General features: G+C 31.3%; 2 protein-coding genes across 4 annotated transcripts in view; one reads left to right on the top strand and one right to left on the bottom strand.

Annotated features, from left to right (window-relative positions):
* Positions 1-32: 32 nt before the first annotated feature.
* LOC126745667 (pre-mRNA-splicing factor SPF27) lies at positions 33-18077 on the bottom strand. Of its 2 annotated transcripts, XM_050453622.1 has the most exons (5): positions 17994-18077; positions 17866-17937; positions 17670-17790; positions 733-1049; positions 33-412 (listed from the first exon to the last, which is right to left on the bottom strand). In XM_050453622.1, the coding sequence occupies exons 4-5, from the start codon at positions 1038-1040 to the stop codon at positions 139-141; spliced, it is 582 nt and encodes a 193-aa protein (XP_050309579.1). In that variant the 5' UTR covers positions 1041-1049; positions 17670-17790; positions 17866-17937; positions 17994-18077; the 3' UTR covers positions 33-138. The 2 variants fall into 2 exon arrangements, with proteins under 2 accessions (XP_050309579.1, XP_050309578.1); XM_050453621.1 differs by lacking the exons at positions 17670-17790; positions 17866-17937; positions 17994-18077 and adding an exon at positions 3247-3428.
* A 155-nt stretch (positions 18078-18232) lies between these two features.
* LOC126745652 (uncharacterized) overlaps positions 18233-19866 on the top strand; it is a 70781-nt gene continuing 69147 nt past the window's right edge. Inside the window, exon 1 of one of the 2 annotated variants that reach the window (XM_050453590.1) lies at positions 18233-18555. In XM_050453590.1, the coding sequence (XP_050309547.1) occupies positions 18535-18555 (21 nt within the window). In that variant the 5' untranslated portion in view covers positions 18233-18534. Of the gene's footprint in view, positions 18566-19866 lie in introns of both variants that reach the window. The other variant, XM_050453591.1, reaches the window with a different exon arrangement.

The following is a 19866-nucleotide window of genomic DNA, read 5'->3' on the forward strand; positions in this document are numbered from 1 at the left end:
TTGTATTTGTAGGCAAGAAACAAAAATGGAGATTCACGAGTTCTTAATATTGAATTTATTTTTTATAGAGTTCCTATTTTGAAGCTTTAAGGTTCTAATTATTAGAATATTACATATCTTACATCAATCCCACGGTTTTTACTGCACAGAATTACTAGGTACAGTCTGAGTATTTATAAGTTCAGGATCTTGCTTAACCCTCTGAATGTACTCCTCGGCCATCACGCAGGCCTGTTCGATCTCGTAATTGTGCGACACCAGAGCCACCCATTTCGCCTCGAGACTTTTCAACTGATCCCCCCCTTTCGTTTGAAGTGACTTCCTTTGCCAATTGACCTCTTGCAAGGCCTGTCGCAGGGTGGCCAGTTTCTTCGACGCTTTCTTCTCCATGTCCTGCAAGGTTTGGATGTATCTGTAACAAAATATAGTTAGCTTAACTAATACATTCGAATTGAAAGTAATATAGAAGTTAAATGATGATACATAAGACAATGTTATTGCCACACCATCGGGCAGCTCTTTTCTCGTGTAGTTATACTACTTATAATGCCCAAACAATTTATAATCGACTTAGACCTAATTGAAAATATTACTACTTGTTTGTCAAACCATATAAAAGTAGCTTCAGCTAATCTTCGCCTTTTTGGGCATATGTTATATAATGTGCATTTGATACCAAATAAAGATATATTTACTATACAGAACAAGGGTGGAAAAGCACATTTTTATTACCTTTGCCAAGCTGGACAACAATACTCCATCATAAGCTGTAAATTCAATATTCGAACGGCCTGATGCTCGAGCTGAGCATGGGAGTTATCGACACATTCGGCCCAAGCACTTAACTCGTTTAATTTACCACTGGGAGGCGGTGGAAGCTCGTAACGTTTCATCGATATGGTTTCCATCGGTAGACGGTTTTGTAGCCTCTCAAACTCGTTGTGCATGATTTGGGTTTCAAACGAGGATATGTTTAGGGGTGGAAGATGTTCTAAGTAATTCTTGGTCGGTCTGTAACGTCTGCACTCTTCTTCTACCATAGCAAAGGCCTAAAATTGAGTTATTGTGGATATTGTTGAATAAGTTACTTATTAATGGCATTATGTATGCATGATAATAACAATCTGTTTCATTTTATGATACATGTGATTTGCAAAATATTCCTAATCAAAATCAGATGCGTTGCATACATTAAGTACTTAATTTACAAACAAATATTCCAAATTAATTGAGAAATGTTAAATTGGCTTTTTGGGGTTTTGAACCAATGCATATAGAGTCAATTATGATGGTGTAATGTAGTAACACTCAGTAGAAATATTTTGTACAATTAAAAAAGTCCATATGGCATTTATTGTTGTAAACCTTGTAACTGGGTCAAAACCTTGTATGGGTTCAATAATCGAGAATATATATTCTATCTATGACCAATAAGATTGTTTGATTACACCCTTAAAAAGTCCCAAATCATTATAATGATTGAAGCAAGGAAGCATATACAAGATCCATAATAATTAAACAAGGATTGATAATAAAACACTCCGATAAGTAACAAACTGGCTCAAATAAATTGTTTATAGAGCTATCAAACACATAGAATCTAGAACAAACTAAATGGAGTCATATTATTAACACTGCAAAATAAGCAAAATTTAAATGCTCTTAACAAATAAAGAGAAACACTATTTGTAGTTAAATAATAATCAAGTAAAAATTTATCATAGGGAGTTGGAACACTTTTCGGAAACTGTTATATATCCATAATCCATTAAGTGATAATGGTTTTGTGAATCATTGTATGTCATTGCTTAAAATAGACAGAATAATAGATAAATTCCTAAATATAACACAAAATGTCACGGACACTTATCCAGAGAAATTTCTAGTATCAGGATACCCCAACCCTATAATATAGGCAAAGATTTTATAGGGTTTGTTAAGAAATTCTTGATTATACATCAAGGTTTAACAAGTAATGATGTGGAACTTTCCAAGATGGTATGTAAGATTTGGCTAAAATCAGGCAATGGTGTGCCTTCAACAGTTTGTTATTGAATATTATTAAGACTAGTGTCTTGGAGTTTCACTGAATACTATCTGGTTAGGCAGTAATCTGATAAATAAGCATGTTTTTGAGTACACATTGATAATAATCTAAATGTTAACACACACATAGTTAAACTTTCCAAAGAGCTTGCCTCAACTTGTTTTACTTTGTGTGCAATTTCTAATGACTTGCCCTAGGAGGCAGCATAGACCGCCTATTTTAATTTAGTTGATTATCAACTTCACTATGGTGTTGCTTTCTGGGGTTTTTCTAGGACACAATATTTGATTCACATGTTGTTCGTTGAAAGAAAATCTATAACCACCTGTCCCTAAAAAATATGAAAGCCTTGATTCTTACTGTGACTTTAGGCAAAGATTGAAAGAAAGTTTTATTTCCATGCACATTCTATACTCTAACGCAACACTTTCAGTTTGTTTCACTTTATTTCTCACTGTGATATTTATTAAAACTGTGTTTTTTAGGGTAAAATTTTGATTTTCATATTTGTGTATATGAGCGAAAAGTATTGTTCATATATTGGTGTGCCAGGATGGACCTGGATACTCGGCTATCAAGCTTTTAAATGTTTTACCAGTAGAAATAAAGCAGTTACCTGTAAATGAATTTTATACAAAAGTTAAGTCCATTTTAATAAGTAATTGTTTTAATTCATTAGGCAAGTACATTGAATTTAGATTTCGATGTTTGTAACTAGTGTATCTTGTATAGTATGTATCATTTTATGATTCTAGTTTGTAAATTTATATTGCCTGACATAATGTAAACAATTTTGTATTTTACATGAATAAATGAGTATGAGTATTATATATTATACACTCTTATTGCAGCTTTCATTGACTCGACTTGTATATATACCATATATTATGGCGAGGACTATACAATTTTTTAATTAAAATAGAACATTGCAAGATACAATTTGTGAACTCCTTGCATTAATTAAATATTAAGCAGACAAGCATGCAAATACATAATAACATGTCCTCAACCTCCAAGATTCTTCTGAGGTAGACCTGCTGTGCGAATGTTTAAAAAGCCAGTACATAACAAGCATTTTAATTAAATTATGAACTCTAGAACTTCAAAGTTGCAGTAAATAAGATAATTAGAGCCATTTAAGCTCTATATCCTTAATTTCCTTGGTAAATTGGTAAAAAAAAAAATCAAAGTAAACTTACTGCTTCTCGAACCCCTGGTTCATCATATCCTTGGTCGATATAAGGTAGCGCGTCTACAATTACTTCTCCTGCCATTTTAGGATAATCGTCAAATATATTTATTTATTTAGAACAAAGAAGTATTTGAGAAAAATAAAAATGTATAAATATAAATCTTTCATCAAAACACTGATAACATAACCTCCAAATTCAAAACAGGTTAGAATAGTAAATAAAAAGATTGTGGTTATGTTCGACTAAGGGCGGCTCCGATGGATTTCACTAATCGACGTAATTTCTTTTTTAATTTACTGATTGGCGTTTTTTACACTGGCATATGCCTCACTGCTACCTTGTGTCCAACCGTTGGACTATCAGAAGTTAAAGTAGGAATATTTCTAGTGTTTTTTGAGATTTTGGAATTTGAAGCAACTCAACACGTTGAAGATTAAACGACAACCCTAGAGACCACTCACTAAAAAGGGCGATACATCTTACAATAATTAGCTTGAATTAATATGAACCTTTTATAGTAAAGTTTTTTCGATTTTAAAGTGAAGATCAGACATTATTCCTAGGCCTTTAATTCTTAAAAAGTGCAATGTTGGACACTGGTTGGAATGTATCGGATTAGTTTTAAACATAGCCCAGCCCATAATTATAAGAAACTTACCTTTGGGTTGGATTGCAGCTTGAGGACTATTGTTTTTTTGACCTCAACTGCCTGGAAGAGATTAAATATGACTATTATTGGTAAATTTTAATTATTATCATTAAGATAACACACCAATATTCTCATAGCTGACTTTTATACAGTTCGGTTAGCAGAGAGTGTAATTTTTTCTGCATTGATTTGGATCAATGATAACTCCAATTACTCATTATGAAGCATTATTTGATCACCTTCTTGTTTGTGTTGAGATAGGTGGGGTATTAATTTTGTTATAAAGGTTCTCGTACTGGGTAAGTTTGTCCTTAGTTTAGTAAGCTCTAAGCTTAGTAATCTAAATGATTTTCTTGCATTTACTCCTCCAAAACAATGTAACAATATTACAATAATGCACAAGGTAACAACCTTGTCCTGGTTTTCAATGATTTGGAATTTAATGTTGAAAAACCTGTTTTGCCTCTAGTGTTTGAGATTGTTTAACATCCTGCGACTGATGTTTCACTAATTGTTGATATTTTTAAGTATGTACATTTTAAAGTAGTTGACCAGAATTAGAAGTAGGTACAACTTTCGCAAAGCCAATTTTTTCCTATTGTATCAACTCATTTCAGAGATTAATTGGGAGTTTTGTTAATGATGCAAACTTTAAGGCATTTTTAGTCAATAAGTACCTACATATATAAAAGTTATGCAAACATAAATACAATTATCTAATAAGGCTGTTTTTATACTAAATATTTATATATATATATAATTATATAAAATTTAAATAAACAGTGTTACTATATTAAATATATATTTTCTGCAAAAACGTTGTTTTTCATCAACACAACCCTTACCTCCCCACCCGCCCCAAACTTTTGACCAGTAAGAAATTTTTTTGAAAAATCACCGTTTTTCGTCCATAATATCGAATCTAATAACACCGTTTTTGTATTAAATATTTATTAATATAAATATATAAAATTATATCAAATTTAAATTAAAAAAACTGTGGTATTAGATAAGATATTAATGACGAAACCAGCTGTTATTCATGCGTATTATTTTGGAAAACAGTGATTTTTTAAAACAATTTCTTACTGGTAAGTTTTGTGGGGTGGTTGGGGGGGGGCAAGGGTAAGGTTAATAAAAAACGTTTTTTTTTTACAGAAAATAATTGTCTGAGAAAAAAATGCTTTTTAATAAAATTATAGATGATAAAATAATCTGTAGTTTTTGTATCTATACTTTTCCTACATACCTTTAAGGTTTTCGAGAAAAACGTGAAAAAACCCTATTTTATATCTAAAAAGCAAGGCATATCGCTATGAAAATTACAGTAGTTGAGCCATTTTTTATCGCAAATAAGTGGAAATTCAGGTTTTTTAGATAGGTCATTAAGTTTTGCAAAAAAATCAGTTTTTTTTGGTTCTAGACAACTTTTCATTCTCTAGGTTCAAAAATACAGGTTTTAAATTAAGACTATTGGTATATTTATCAACCATATATGGTCAAGGTTTAATTATAAAACAATAGAATATATGTTTACCATACGATTCTGTTTACACAAGGAAGAAAATTTCGGCATTTATAAAAATTTACATAACTACTAGTAGTCTTTACACTCGATCACTACACCTATTACAAGTATGTAATAAAACGACGCCGATAGAACATATATGCCATTGTGTAGGATAGGATACACTTTTCATACTTCATACATCTTATAGTGTAGTAATGGAATATTATACACAAAAAAATCTAGAAATAAATAGGAAATACAATAAACGTGTATGAAACAATAATTATACCAAATAAGATATAGAAATAAAAAAACTCAAGAATACAAATTTGCTCAAAACCAAAAAAGGATTTAAAAAATAAAAATAATCGTTTAGAAAAATGCAGTGGTGTACTTTTTTTATTAAATAATATCTACAATAAATCCCTTATTTAAGCCATTGTTAAACATTATTTTTTCTTCTTTGTATGTCGAAAAACGCCCTCTGATACATAAACCGAATCTGCAAATTTAAAAAAATAACCACAGTAGTAGTAAATGTATTTAAAAAAAAATCCCATTTTATTAAACTTCTTGTGGACTCTCGGTGTCTGTGGCCATTTTAGAAATTGTATTTTTTTTATATATAGTTTACCAAATTAATAAATTATGACCGTTTTCATCCGAATTGATAGGCTGGTAAGTCCAGAGGAAGGAAATTTTCTTCCCATATAAAATTTTGAGGAGAACATTTCACAGAAAGTCAGTCTCTACTACTAGTGGGTAAATATCAGACTGTGAAACTTTCGTTAAATTAAGGCCATATAAAGAGTACTTCAATGTTTTTTATTTGATACTATTGATATGTTCTTGAAGCCTCTTATTGACTCACCTTTTATATATCCATAAGGGTACTAAGTTAAATTATTTCATCTGTGACCAGAGAAGTTTCCGAAAAACTCTTCGTTCCCAGTTGTGTATTTTCATGGGTAGTGGAAAAACGTGCGAAAATTTCTAAACAACTCGCTGTCTACTTGTCGCCTTTCACTGTTCGCCACTTTTTATATTGTTCCAGAAACTCAGCACGCTATTAGCGAGCACGGAGAATCTATGTCTTATTTGGAAACTTTAACAGCTGTTCGAGTCGGTTTTTTATATAACGAAGTATCTCGAGAAACTTTTGCTTCTTTATCAAGAAAACTGTATTGGAAAAAACGGTTTTGATAATAATAATAATATACATTATTTAGCACCTGGCTAGTACATATAACAAACATTTCATTATACATGTGTGTAACATAATAAATTCCTTAAAATTAAATTATAATTGATTCTTTTCTATTAAACATATTCAGTGATGTTGCTTCTTAAACAGGCGAATTCCATTAAAAAACAGTGATAACATATTGAATATTGTTGAGTATTGTATCTGCTTTGTCCGAATATTGTATTGATAGAAATTTTCTCTTTTTTCCAAAAACGTCGCTAAATACACTCGCCGGCACAAAATTTCACCACCCTGAAATATTGGCCAAGTTTGATGTTTGCAAGTAGACCATAGTGACAAACAAGTTGAAATATGAGACAAAAATGAATTTTTTTTACCTAATTTTTTACAAACTATGTGCAAGTTCAACTGTGGATGAATAATTATTCCCAAGCATTTAATTTCAGAAACGAAATCTACTTGATCTCCATTTATATTTACAGTACAGCCTGATTCATAAAATTTATTACATAGTATGTCTTTGACCCCAACACAGTACATTTTGTTTTATTTATATTTAATTTTAATTTATTTTTGCACAACCAATCATAGAAAATATGCATCTCAGAGTTCATTATTTTGGTAATTTTTTTGAAGTCGTTTCCTATCGCACATACCACAGTGTCGTCCGCAAACAGGTTAATAAATGAATTACGCAATGTTTATATCTCTGTGTTTATATCATTTACGTAAATTATAAATAATAAGGGCCCAAGAACACTGCCCTGTGGCACACCTAGTTTGCTGAGAACCTTATTTGAAAATCTATCACCTTTATATTTAATAATCCTTTATCCATTTTCATTTTAATACAGTACTTTTAACTCCATATAACTTTAGTTTCCTAATAAGGATATCGCGATCTATAGTATCAAATGATCGTTTTAAGTCGATAAAAATGCTAAGTATAATATTTTTATTATACGGGAATTTTTGATAAGAGACGGGTTAATAACTATTTAAGTTATGTTCAGTTGAGGTCTAACTTCGCACTCAAGACCTAAACTGACCAAGGGTGTATGTGCTTATTGCGTTTTACCATCAGCTGATTCATTTTATTATGTGATACCCGTGCTAGAGTACTCTGATCTTTATCCACTATATAAAATCAATTTATAATAATAGCATTAAATTATAATAAAATAAATACAATTTGCAGAAAATTATAGCTAAGTCAAATTACAAAGGAGAGAGACCCTTTAGCTTGAACTTCAAGAACGTATAATAATAATTGGCAGTTAATTTAAGAGTTAATTGAGTTCCACGTTGTCTTGTAAAGTTACACTTGGTGAGTCTCGAACAATGGCATGGGTTGGGTTGCGACTAGACTGACGGGACGAATTATTAAACCAAGTTTAATGCAAACGAAACGTTTTAGGGCTTGGGTTCATCTTTTATTAATTCATAACGTAATTGTCTTATCTTAACTTGAAAATTGTGGACCTAGTAAGTAATATTTAATTTCTTCCAGGCAGTTGAGGCCCATCTTGCCTTGAATTCAATAGTTTTTTAAAAAGAATTTTACTTGTGATTTTATTAAAACATTTAAGGTCATCTTTAATTACTTCTAAGGGGTGGAGGTCGTTTTAGGATTCATTTCATTAATGTCTTTAGTTTCAGGGTAGTTTTTTTCCAAACAGTTATTATTAATTAAAGCATAGCAAATTAAATCCTTACATCACTTAATAAGGTTCACGCGTTTATTGACGATAGACAGTTAATGTATTTCTGTTTATAGGTTCTGAAAACATCAGCGGAAGCTGAAATTTGTATTAAATCAGATGTAATTTTATGATTTTTGGAAATATAAATAAATATAAATTTATGACTTTACGATTGTTATATAGTAGGTTTATTTTATGATTTTTATGTCAATCACTTAAACGTAGTCTATATGAGAGTTTAGTAATTGTAATTTTTGTATGGGCATTGTTTGGATAATGTATGTAAACAAAAAATTCAAAAATTACAAAATGCTTGTGTCCGGTTTGTATTTGGTAAAAGAAAATTTGATCACATTATTTAATCTCTTTATAAGAAAATAGATCAGCGTCAAATACTTCATTCATGCACTTTACCAGTCTAATAACACCATTTTCATACTAAATATTTATATAAAAAATTATATCAAATTTAAATAAAAAACTGTGTTATTAGATTAGATATTAACGACGAAACTAGCTGTTATTCGTGCGTATTATTTTCGCAAACAGTGATTTTTGAAAACAATTTCTGACTGGTAAGTTGTGTGGGGTGGGTGGGGGGCAAAAGTAGGGTTAATGAAAAACGTTTTTTTTTGCAGAAAAATAATTGAGGAAAAAATGCTTTTTAAGTAAATTATAGATGATAAAAAAAATCTGTACTTTTTTCACATAACCTTAAGGTTTTCGAGAAAAAAACGTGAAAAAACCTTATTTTATCTGAAAAGCAAGGCGTATTGCTTATATAAGAAAATAGATTGGCTTCAAATAGATCAGCGTCGAATACTTTATTCATGCACTTTTCTTATAAAAAATGTTTTCTTTCCAAAGTCTCCTATAACCATTAGAGAAATGTTATTGTTATTAGGACACTAACCAAACTGACGATGCCTTATTATCAGAGTGCCCTAATTCAACCTATTTTTTTCTACCACACTGTATATTTTTATAAGAAACAAACTTAGGGTTATCAGTTATTCAGCAGTATAGATTTTAATTAGTAATATACTATTTCCTTTTTTTTATCATATTTATTTTCTCTTCTCTACCCATTTTTTAAATTGTATAATTATAGAACAGTGGCGACCCGTAGAGTCAGTTATCCTTAGAATTTAATTTATTTTTTTAATGAGGTTTTAATTTTGAACTTCTTACTCGTAGAGAAAAAATAAAAACCCTAAGTCTCGGTCTCATTTTTTTTCGTGTCCTTAAGGTTACATGTTTCACTTAAAATAAAGTATCAGTAAAGATATAAATAATTTTAATATTTATATCTTTACTGATGCTTTATTTTAGTGAGAAATAATGACCATGACCTAATATCAAAACTAAGGCATCCCAAAATCCCCATAAATTTATAGTTATAATCCCAGCTAACGCTAACCCTATATGAGACACCGAAGAGTAGGCAATTAGTATCTTTATATCTCTTTGACATACACAAATAATAGCAATAAGAGCTCCACCAATCAAAGAAATCACAATAAAAATAATATTTATCTTTAACCCAGTTTCCATAAAAATATTTATTAACCGCAAAAGACCATATCCCCCTAATTTTAATAAAACCCCTGCTAAAATTATTGACCTTAAAATAGGAACTTCCACATGAGCCTTATGCAATCACAAATGAATCCCGTATATAGGAATTTTTACGAAAAATACTGTATTTGTGCATAAATATAAAAATAGGCTATCAGAAAGAAAAGAAGAAAAATCTAAAGAATTAGAAGTTTTGTATAATCAAACTAAAGCTCCTATTATTGGTAAAGATACTTTTATATATCTTTGCGTTAATAATTTTGTATTGGTAAAGATACTCCTATTATATTTGTTTTATACATACTATGTATTGGTATAATTATTCAAATAAAAGTCATATTTATTTATTAATTTCTTCCAGGCAATTGAGGTCAATCTTTACTTAAATTCAGTAGGTTCAAGATTATTAAAAAAAAAATTAAATTTGGAATATTTTAAAATTACTTACAAGAACACCTGTTCTAACCTTCCCGAACTTCTGCCCTAATTTTCTCGACAATTTTCTTCATGAACTCCATAACAATTATGCATCAAATTAAAGCCCATTTAATTTCCTCTTCAACGTTATAAACATCGTCGGGATATGCTCAAAATTTCCGGAAATATTTAAAAATTACTTCCAGGAACACCTGATCTAACCTTCCCGAAGTTCTGCCCTAATTTTCTCGACAATTTCCCTTATGAACTCCATAACATTTATGCATCAAATTAAAGCCCATTTAATTTCCTCTTCAACGTTATAAACATCGTCGGGATATTCTCAAAATTTCCGGAAATATTTAAAAATTACTTCCAGGAACACCTGTTCTAACCTTCCCTAAGTTCTACCCTAATTTTCTCAACAATTTCTCTTATGAACTCCATAACATTTATGCATCAAATTAAAGCCCATTTAATTCCCTCTTCAACGATATAAATCTGGTTTGCATATTTGAAAAATTTTCGGAAATATTTTAAAATTACTTCCAGGAACACCTGTTCTAACCTTCCCGAAGTTCTGCCCTAATTTTCTCGACAATTTCTCTTATGAACTCCATAACATTTATCCACCAAATGAAAGCCCGTTTAATTCTTTTTTTAACGGTATAAACATCGTTGGCATACTCTCAAACATCCCGTAATTATTTTAAAATTACTTCCAGGAACACCTGATCTAACTCTCCCGAAGTTCTACCCTAATTTTCTCAACAATTTCTCTTATGAACTCCATAACAATTATGCATCAAATTAAAGCCCATTTAATTTCCTCTTCAACGTTATAAACATCGTCGGGATATGCTCAAAATTTCCGGAAATATTTAAAAATTACTTCCAGGAACACCTGATCTAACCTTCCCGAAGTTCTGCCCTAATTTTCTCGACAATTTCCCTTATGAACTCCATAACATTTATGCATCAAATTAAAGCCCATTTAATTTCCTCTTCAACGTTATAAACATCGTCGGGATATTCTCAAAATTTCCGGAAATATTTAAAAATTACTTCCAGGAACACCTGTTCTAACCTTCCCTAAGTTCTACCCTAATTTTCTCAACAATTTCTCTTATGAACTCCATAACATTTATGCATCAAATTAAAGCCCATTTAATTCCCTCTTCAACGATATAAATCTGGTTTGCATATTTGAAAAATTTTCGGAAATATTTTAAAATTACTTCCAGGAACACCTGTTCTAACCTTCCCGAAGTTCTGCCCTAATTTTCTCGACAATTTCTCTTATGAACTCCATAACATTTATCCACCAAATGAAAGCCCGTTTAATTCTTTTTTTAACGGTATAAACATCGTTGGCATACTCTCAAACATCCCGTAATTATTTTAAAATTACTTCCAGGAACACCTGATCTAACTCTCCCGAAGTTCTACCCTAATTTTCTCAACAATTTCTCTTATGAACTCCATAACATTTATGCATCAAATTAAAGCCCATTTAATTCCCTTTTCAACGATTTCTTTTTTATACTCCTTTTTAGAAACTTTAGATACAATGACAATACAATGTCATACTACCCAATAGTATAATTTTTTAAATACTATATTAGCAACCTGTTCTGTTATGAATGAGTTCGTATTTTGTAACAAGTGCCTAAATGTGCCAACAAGGCCAAAAAAAAACTTTTAATTAAATCATACTTAATTTCTTTCAGGCAGTTAAAGTCATTATCTTACCATAAGTTCATTATTCTTTTGATAATATTAAGGCCATTAAACACTAGAAGATAGAAAAGAAGCAGGTACAATTTCATATGCTCCCAATTCCTCCAATTTTTTTTTAGTTATTACGACAATTTAATAATTGATATAATTATATTCTCGTATGCGGAACTTCTTATACTTTTTCAATTATTTCAAGCAGAAAACAAACATCAGAGAAATAGGTTGCAGCCTCTCGAGCATATCTCCAGATGACACTCGTGGCAATTTTCTGGTTCTAAAAGCAATTCACCGATTAAACAACCGATCTTTAAGCTTTTAAAGTTGACAATGCCCAATTAGTCGGTAATTTTAAGAAATGACGCTAATTAGTTCTAAAGCTGTTACGGTTCTCTAGTAGGCACTTTCGTGCGCTTCGCAGGTTGCCATTTTAATGGTTTTTAGTCAACATTTTATGCTTAATGCGGCTTCGTAATATGTCACTATTTGCTTGGGAAATAAAAATTAAATTAAAGTAAGCGGGTCGTTGTATATTGGTTTCCTGTTTAAGGAAGGTTATCTAGATATACCTAGACATTGATTAGTAGATTTTAAGGTACGTAATCTATCCTAATTAGGTTCAGCTCAAGTGAACCGAAGTTGCCGTAAACAGCTAAAGTTTGCAAGATATCAAAATAAAATTGAGATTACAACAGTAAAATCAGTAATAGACTACAACCCAATTATTGGTTTGGATCAACTTCTAAAACTCCTAATGTATAGTCCGGTTCTGTATAGCCGACCTTATTATAATAAAGTTTGGTTAACTACAAAGGGAATTAGGAAGTATAGGAAGGACTCATTAAAAAGTCAGTTACTTCGCTAACGTTACCCAAACCGTGTGCGTCGTGCGTTTTCTTTTTTATTACACCTGTTCTTTATCTTTAAGTAAATGTTTCGTGGGACTTGTAAAATGCATGTGGTGGTTTCATTGTTTGTGCGTACCTATGTACATTTAATTTCTTAGAAGTCGGTGCATTGGACTTAAAGTGACGCGTACTTAAGTCCAATTAAATACATATTATACCGCCGTGCCTGATTATCAGTTATTAGATAATTTAATAGGTATGTACATTGAAATCTCGGAAACCGTAAGAGTTACAGGGTTGGTTAAATGGAGGCAAAGTTGCGCAATTTGAAGCTTAATAAAATGACGTTTCAAAAATTGTAAAATTCTGGATACTTTCTGAGATATCCAAAAAAAACCGAATATCAGTCATCTCAAATCAAATCTTTTTTACCTTCTACCGACTTCATTTAAAGAGATATCGGAAAATTAAAAACAGTTGTTCATTGCCACTTTTTATGTATTACAACATGACGCAAAAAAAATTAATCCGACGTTTCGTTTTTTTCCGATCATCATCAACTTTATTTTTTCTTGTGGGCGCCATATTGGATTTTCTCATTTTTAAAAAGTATTTTTAATTGCCTTTAAAATGCGGTATCGCACTTGCATGTCCGATTACTCCTTCTAGTACTTCTCATAAGAACTCTATGAGTGCAAGAGAGAATGATTTATCAATGGGATTTCAAAATAAATTGATTTTATATATTAAGCTCCAAATTGCGCAACTGTGCCTCCATTTGCCGACCCAATGGTCACCTTGGAATTTGGGACACTCTGTACAGAACACTTTATGGTGCTTTTATATTGAAAGAACATAATTTATCGAAATTAAATAAATATTGATTGCTTTTTCCGTACCGCGGATATATTAAGTATAAATAAGGCAAAAAGGTTGAAATGGATCGTATTTGTAGATGACAGGTTCAGTGATAAATCGGCCTTGCGGGACACGAAAAACGAGGAAAATTCATTTTAAGTCCTGTCCCGCAGTAAAACCGGAGCGCGGTGTATTTGTCCAGGTTTTAAAATTGATACGGAATTCGGAAACGGTCTCGGTTCCTACTTAAGTTAATACGACTCCATTTTTTTAACTTTATTTGGTTTAGGAGGTTTCCCATTTATTTTATGCCTGACTTTCTAAAGATCGGTAATTTTGATTGGTGTAACATGGACGAAAAAACTCAAAAATTTATTTTTTTCAAAATTAAACTTTCTATACCAGTGGCATTATCTGCATCACGAAAACACCGGGTTTTAACAGGATTTGAGCAGAACTAAGTAAATAACAGCACTTTGAAAATTTGAAAAAACTTACTTTTTGAGGCCAAAAATGGGCTCGAAAAATGCGACATCTCAGCTATTAGAAGTACTACGAAATTAAGCCCAAGTATCAACTGATGCAAAATTTAACACGACACTTATTTATTTTTTCATTGAAAACTACTTGAGCTAGAAACTTTGAAAACTTGAGCTGAAACTTTCTGGAGAAGTGCCCTAAAGTACTGTCTATCGAACCTGAAAGTTTCGTGCCAATAGATCTCATCAGTCAAAACTTATTTAATTTTAAACACCAATGTAGGTCATAATTTAATTGCACTTCACGGTCATTTAATTAAAAAACTACTTTAGCTAGAAAGCTGAATTTTTGTAGAAAAATGCCCTTAGGTACTACCTATCGAACCTAAAAGTTTCATACTAATAATTGTCATCAGTCAAAAGTTATTTGATTTTAAACACCATACTAGGGCATAATTTAATTAAGCACTTCACTCTCATTTAATTAAAAAACTATTTTAGCTAGGAAGATAAAAATTATTGTGAAGATCCTCCAATGTACCCTGAAAGTTTCGAACTAGGACAAAACCGTTGGAATTTGCCCCATATGACCCATAGAAACCGAGATTCATTTCTCAGGTATACCTCCCCGTATCGAATTTTTTTGAAAATTAAAGCCGAACTTTAATGTTTTTTAAATAATCCTAAACCTACTGAATTTAAGTAAAGATTGACCTCAACTGCCTGGAAGAAATTAATAAATAAATATAACCTTTATTCGACTAATTATATCAATACATGGTATGTATAAAATAAACATAATAGGCCCTTAAACTCCACTGAATCAAGTTATTAGAGCAAAGAAAAAATAAATTAATAATGAAAAACAGACTATGAGTAAGAATTGAAAGAACTTGTCCATTATCTCAAAGAGATCTACGCCAGTAGAGTTAAAATAAAAACCGTAAGTCTGGATCTCAATTTTTCTTTTTTTTATGTCCCAAAAGTAACATGTTTCGCCTAAAATCATCAGACCTTATAAACTAGTAATATCTCTCACGAGGTGACCTGCTTTGAGACAAATCTGATGATGCGTTAATTTAAGCGAAACAGGTAACCTTCAGGACATTAAAAAAATAAATATTTTTTCTTTACGAGTAAGAAGTCCGAAATTAAAACCTTATTAAAAAAAAATTAATTAAATTCTAAGGATAACTTAGTCTAGGTATGGCCACTGTTCTATACTTATACAACAAAAAATGACTAGAGAAGAGAAAATAAATGTATGATACAAAAAGGAAAGGGTATTACTAATAAAAATCTATACTGCAAATCAAAAAAAAAACTTTAAAAATTTAGAAAAAGTAATTTTTCGACCTAATTTTTGAGCCCAAGCTAAAAAAGCGATAACTCACCTAATTTAAGTGCTACGACCTTGCAGATAGTCTCGTTGAATTTTGAAGGACGAAACTAAGACAGAACTGTTGGAATTTTCCTCTTTTAAACACTTTTTCTTAAAATCACAGAAAACTGTAACCTACTTACACTGATGGATAAAGCATAACAACATTTTACTCACACCCAGTTCATTTCACTACAATATTTAATTAAACCCAAATAAAATAGAAAATTCCGTTTATACAATACGCATTTAAAACAGTCAAACATTTCCAATACCATTTTTCATCACCAGACCACCGAAACTCTAAAACGTTAAACGTACATTCCTTCAGTATATTGTGAAATAATTTGAAATAATTCCTATCAATCTTTTACGAAAAATACTATGAACATTCAGAATCAAACAGTCTTTTAAGATAAACTACGATAATTTATGTCTGAAGATTACGTTTGTATCTCTTTCTTTTCAATATTAAGTAACGCAGACAGATATCTATTGTATTTTATTACAAAAAGTCAGCACTGTATGGCTACAAATTGCTTTAAATAAGTATTTGAGTTAGTTAACGCACTTTAGGTTAGTTGAATCTTCTTTTCTTTTGGATTATAGTGTTATATGCATCTTATGGGTTCCTTAGAGGTAAAAGCATTAATTGTATTTCTGCGGTTATGATGTTCATGTGAAATTTGTGTGCCAGTACTAACTTTATTTGCTGCCAAGAGGTTTGCATCGTCCGCAAAGCATAAAAAGCTTTAATAACGCGATTTTTTGCTCTATATCCACTGTTCATTTTTTAAATATTTTCAATGATTTGGTCCTTGATATTTTGATAAAAACCGAACCTAATTAATATGTTTATTTCCAGTTAGTGGCACACTCATTACGGATCTTCAAACGTCGCGTCGAAGGAAATGGAAATATCTCGGGACCGTTCAAGGTCAAAATCGAATTTGAAAATCGCGACGAAGCAACGGGGCGTCGAAATAAATAATCGGGTAAATAAGGGGGGCTATGTGGAAATTAAGAAAACGCGTCAATTGTCAAGGATCCCCCTGCCCCTGGGGCATAACCGTACTGCTGAAGGAGTAAGGTCTTATAAAGTAAGAATATTTTATATTCATATATAGTGATTTTTTCTGTATTATTAAAAATGAAAAACTAGCCTATGAAATTTTTGATTTGTGTAACAAGCATAATTTACATTTATAGTCTTTCTACCAACGACTTTTACAATTTATTAGTAGTCGGAGAATATCAATGAAAGTGTTCCCTTGCCAGTAACAACCAGAAAAATGGGATATCAAATGCTTTTACTTAATTAGTGCACAATTTTAATGGATATTTTTCTATACTCTTCTATTTTGAATCTCCCATTATTCTTGGACGTTAATTTTTAAACAGGCATTTAAGAAATTATATTCGCCACGCGTTTCAGTATATTTTGATCATCTTCAGGAAACAAAAATGATTTATATAAAATTGATATGAGTTCCTTGATAACCCTATGTAAATTTGTATTTTTTTTTCTATTTAAAATCTTCGATTAATGTTTGATGAAATTCTTTTTTTGTTCACGGGCTTCGGTATGTTTTATTCATCTTTAGGAAAATAATTAATTTAAATTAAATTCATGGATAATTCTGCGATTTCAAATGTTATTACTTTATTAGTGCATAATTTTAATGGATATGATGTACATTTTTCTATTTTTTTCTATTTTTAATTTTCTATAAATCTTAGATATTAATTATTAAATAAGCACTTAAGAAGTTGTCTTTGCTACGGATTTCGATTAATTTTGATCATCTTCAGGAAAAAAATAATCCTAATAAAATCGATAGATCTTGAAAACTGTCTAGAAGAATAGTTTGAGTTTACTTAACCACTCACAGACAGCAAAGGAACACTCTCGACAAGATTTTCTTGTTTTATAAAGAAACTTGAGTGTATTAAATCCTCAAACGGAAAAAAAGGATTGTAACAGTTTACAGTAATAATTTAATTTCTTCCAGGCAGTTGAGCGAATTCAATCAATTCACAGTGAATATATAGTCAGTCTTACCCCTCAAGGTATTCAGGATTCTCCACTAGCCCTACTAATTGATTTTTTAATTCTTTTTTGAAAAAAATTCTTTGCCATTAAAAGTTGCCTCTAGTCCAAAAACCGTGATCCTAAGCATAACCTGCAATTGATTAAACGCTGCTTTAAAAAATTGAAGAAAACACCAATAAATTTCCATATAGTGTTTCATGCATACATTGTGATAACTGGAAGAGTTGCGTTAATTGGTGGGAGGTCTTTGGGCATATCCAAGTCCAATAGATTGTGCCTGAAAAATGCTTTGATAATTATTAATCAATTACTTGCAAACAACGAGTTCAATACATCGACCGAACCTACAAAACAAAAAGAAATTTCATGAATAAATATCCATAAATTCCGAACTCCGCCGCTCTGCGGTTCTCACACTGATTAGTCCACCATATCACCTCTACTTCCTCCTGTTTTTTTTTTTTTTTTTTCGTTTTTTATTACGGCTCGTTTCGCTACCGTTCACAAAAACAAAAGAGGTATGTCGACGTCACGTGAACGTATACCACTACACCACGCCGTACTACCATAACCATACCCAGTACGCGTCCGGTGCCGCGGGGGGTACCACCGTTACTTTTCGCTCGAAGAAGGCCGTGCAGCGAGTTAAAGTGACCAAAACAAAATAATATGTATTCGCGTAAGGCGCCAGTATTATAGGAAAGCCATTTAAATTCCGACATATGGTACACGTGGGTCGCGATGGTTTAATCATCATAATTCAATGATTAATAAAAAAAAGTGCTAAACGTAGTGATTTAGTTCGGTGAATGGTGTTTGTTCATATGGTGATTGTTACTGAGTGACCTCAAGGATTTATATCTCATAATCACTAATGCTGAGCCTGGATTTGCAGGTGAGTCACAGTAAGGAACATCCAAGTATAGTGGCTCTATTAGACTATTGGAGACAATAGATTGATTCAATTTAAAAAAGAGAATTATTGATTTCTTACAGGCAGTTGAAGTCAAATCTTTTTTCTCTTCTTCTTCTTTTTCAATCATCTTAAATGCCTGGAAGAAATTAATGATTTCTTACAGGCAGTTGAGTCAAATGTTTCTTCTCTTCTTCTTCTTCTTTTTTAAGCACGTCAAGTGCCTGAAAGAAATTACTGATTTCTTACAGGTAGTTGGGTTCAAAGATTTCTTCTCTTTTTGTTTTTTAGAGGCATCAAATGTTCAGAAAAAATTATTGATGTATATAGGGAAAGTCTGACCTTCTTCCTCGAAGAAGAAGAAAGATAGAAGGAAATTATTGGTTTTTTCTTCCTTTTTAGAGACATTAAATTTTCAGAAGAAATTATTGATTTCTTATAGGCAGTTAAGTCAAACGTCTCTTCTTTTTCCTATTCAGCAATTGCTAATTTATATGCAATATTCTAGTCACCGATAAATACGGATAAAGTCTAGGACCTTCTGCCTTAAAAAAAAAAGAAGAAGATTAGGAAAAAAATATTGATTTCTTGTGGAAGTCAAATTTTTCTTCTCTTCTTCTTCTTTTTCAAGCATCTTGAATGCCTGGAAATTATTGATTTCTCATTCTTCTTCTTCTTTTTTTTCTAAGCACGTCAAATGCCTGGAAGAAATGATTGATTTCTATTCGCGTAAGGCGCCAGTATTATAGGAAAGCCATTTAAATTCCGACATATGGTACACGTGAGTCGCGATAGTTTAATCATAATTCAATGGTTAATAAAAAAACTGCTAAACGTAGTGATTTAGTTCGGTGAATGGTATTTGTTCATATGGTGATTGTTACTCAGTGGATTTATATCATTATATCTCATAATCACTAATGCTGAGGCTGGATTTGCAGGTAAGGCACATCCCAGTATAGTGACTCAATTAGACCCTTGGAGACAACAGAAAATTACAAAGATGTACTCGTATCTCTCAAAATCATGCCAGTATACTACATTGAAAATCCAGTTAAGAATTGATACTTTTTTTATTACTGAGAGAACCTGCAAAGAATCAGGGCTAAATACATGGTTCAGCTGTTTTTGATGTACTTTAAGGTCAATGTTGAAGGATTAGCCATGAGTGATGATGACGATTATTTATTGAATTCATTGAAATTGAGTGCTTTGTGCACTCTTAAATTGATGTTTGTCTGTGAGTAGATCCATCCATAATATCATGCTTCCCAGACTGAATTTCTTGATGTA

The sequence above is a fragment of the Anthonomus grandis genome, chromosome 16 (genome assembly GCF_022605725.1).
Source record: "Anthonomus grandis grandis chromosome 16, icAntGran1.3, whole genome shotgun sequence".
NCBI lineage: Eukaryota > Metazoa > Arthropoda > Insecta > Coleoptera > Curculionidae > Anthonomus > Anthonomus grandis.

Coding starts and splice junctions, on each gene's coding strand:
- LOC126745667 (XM_050453621.1), bottom strand. CDS start 3,321: ATGGCAGGAGAAGTAATTGTAGACGCGCTACCTTATATCGACCAAGGA. Junction 1,050..3,246: donor AACCAGGGGTTCGAGAAGCA/GTAAGTTTACTT, acceptor ACTCAATTTTAG/GCCTTTGCTATGGTAGAAGA. Junction 413..732: donor TGTTGTCCAGCTTGGCAAAG/GTAATAAAAATG, acceptor ATTTTGTTACAG/ATACATCCAAACCTTGCAGG.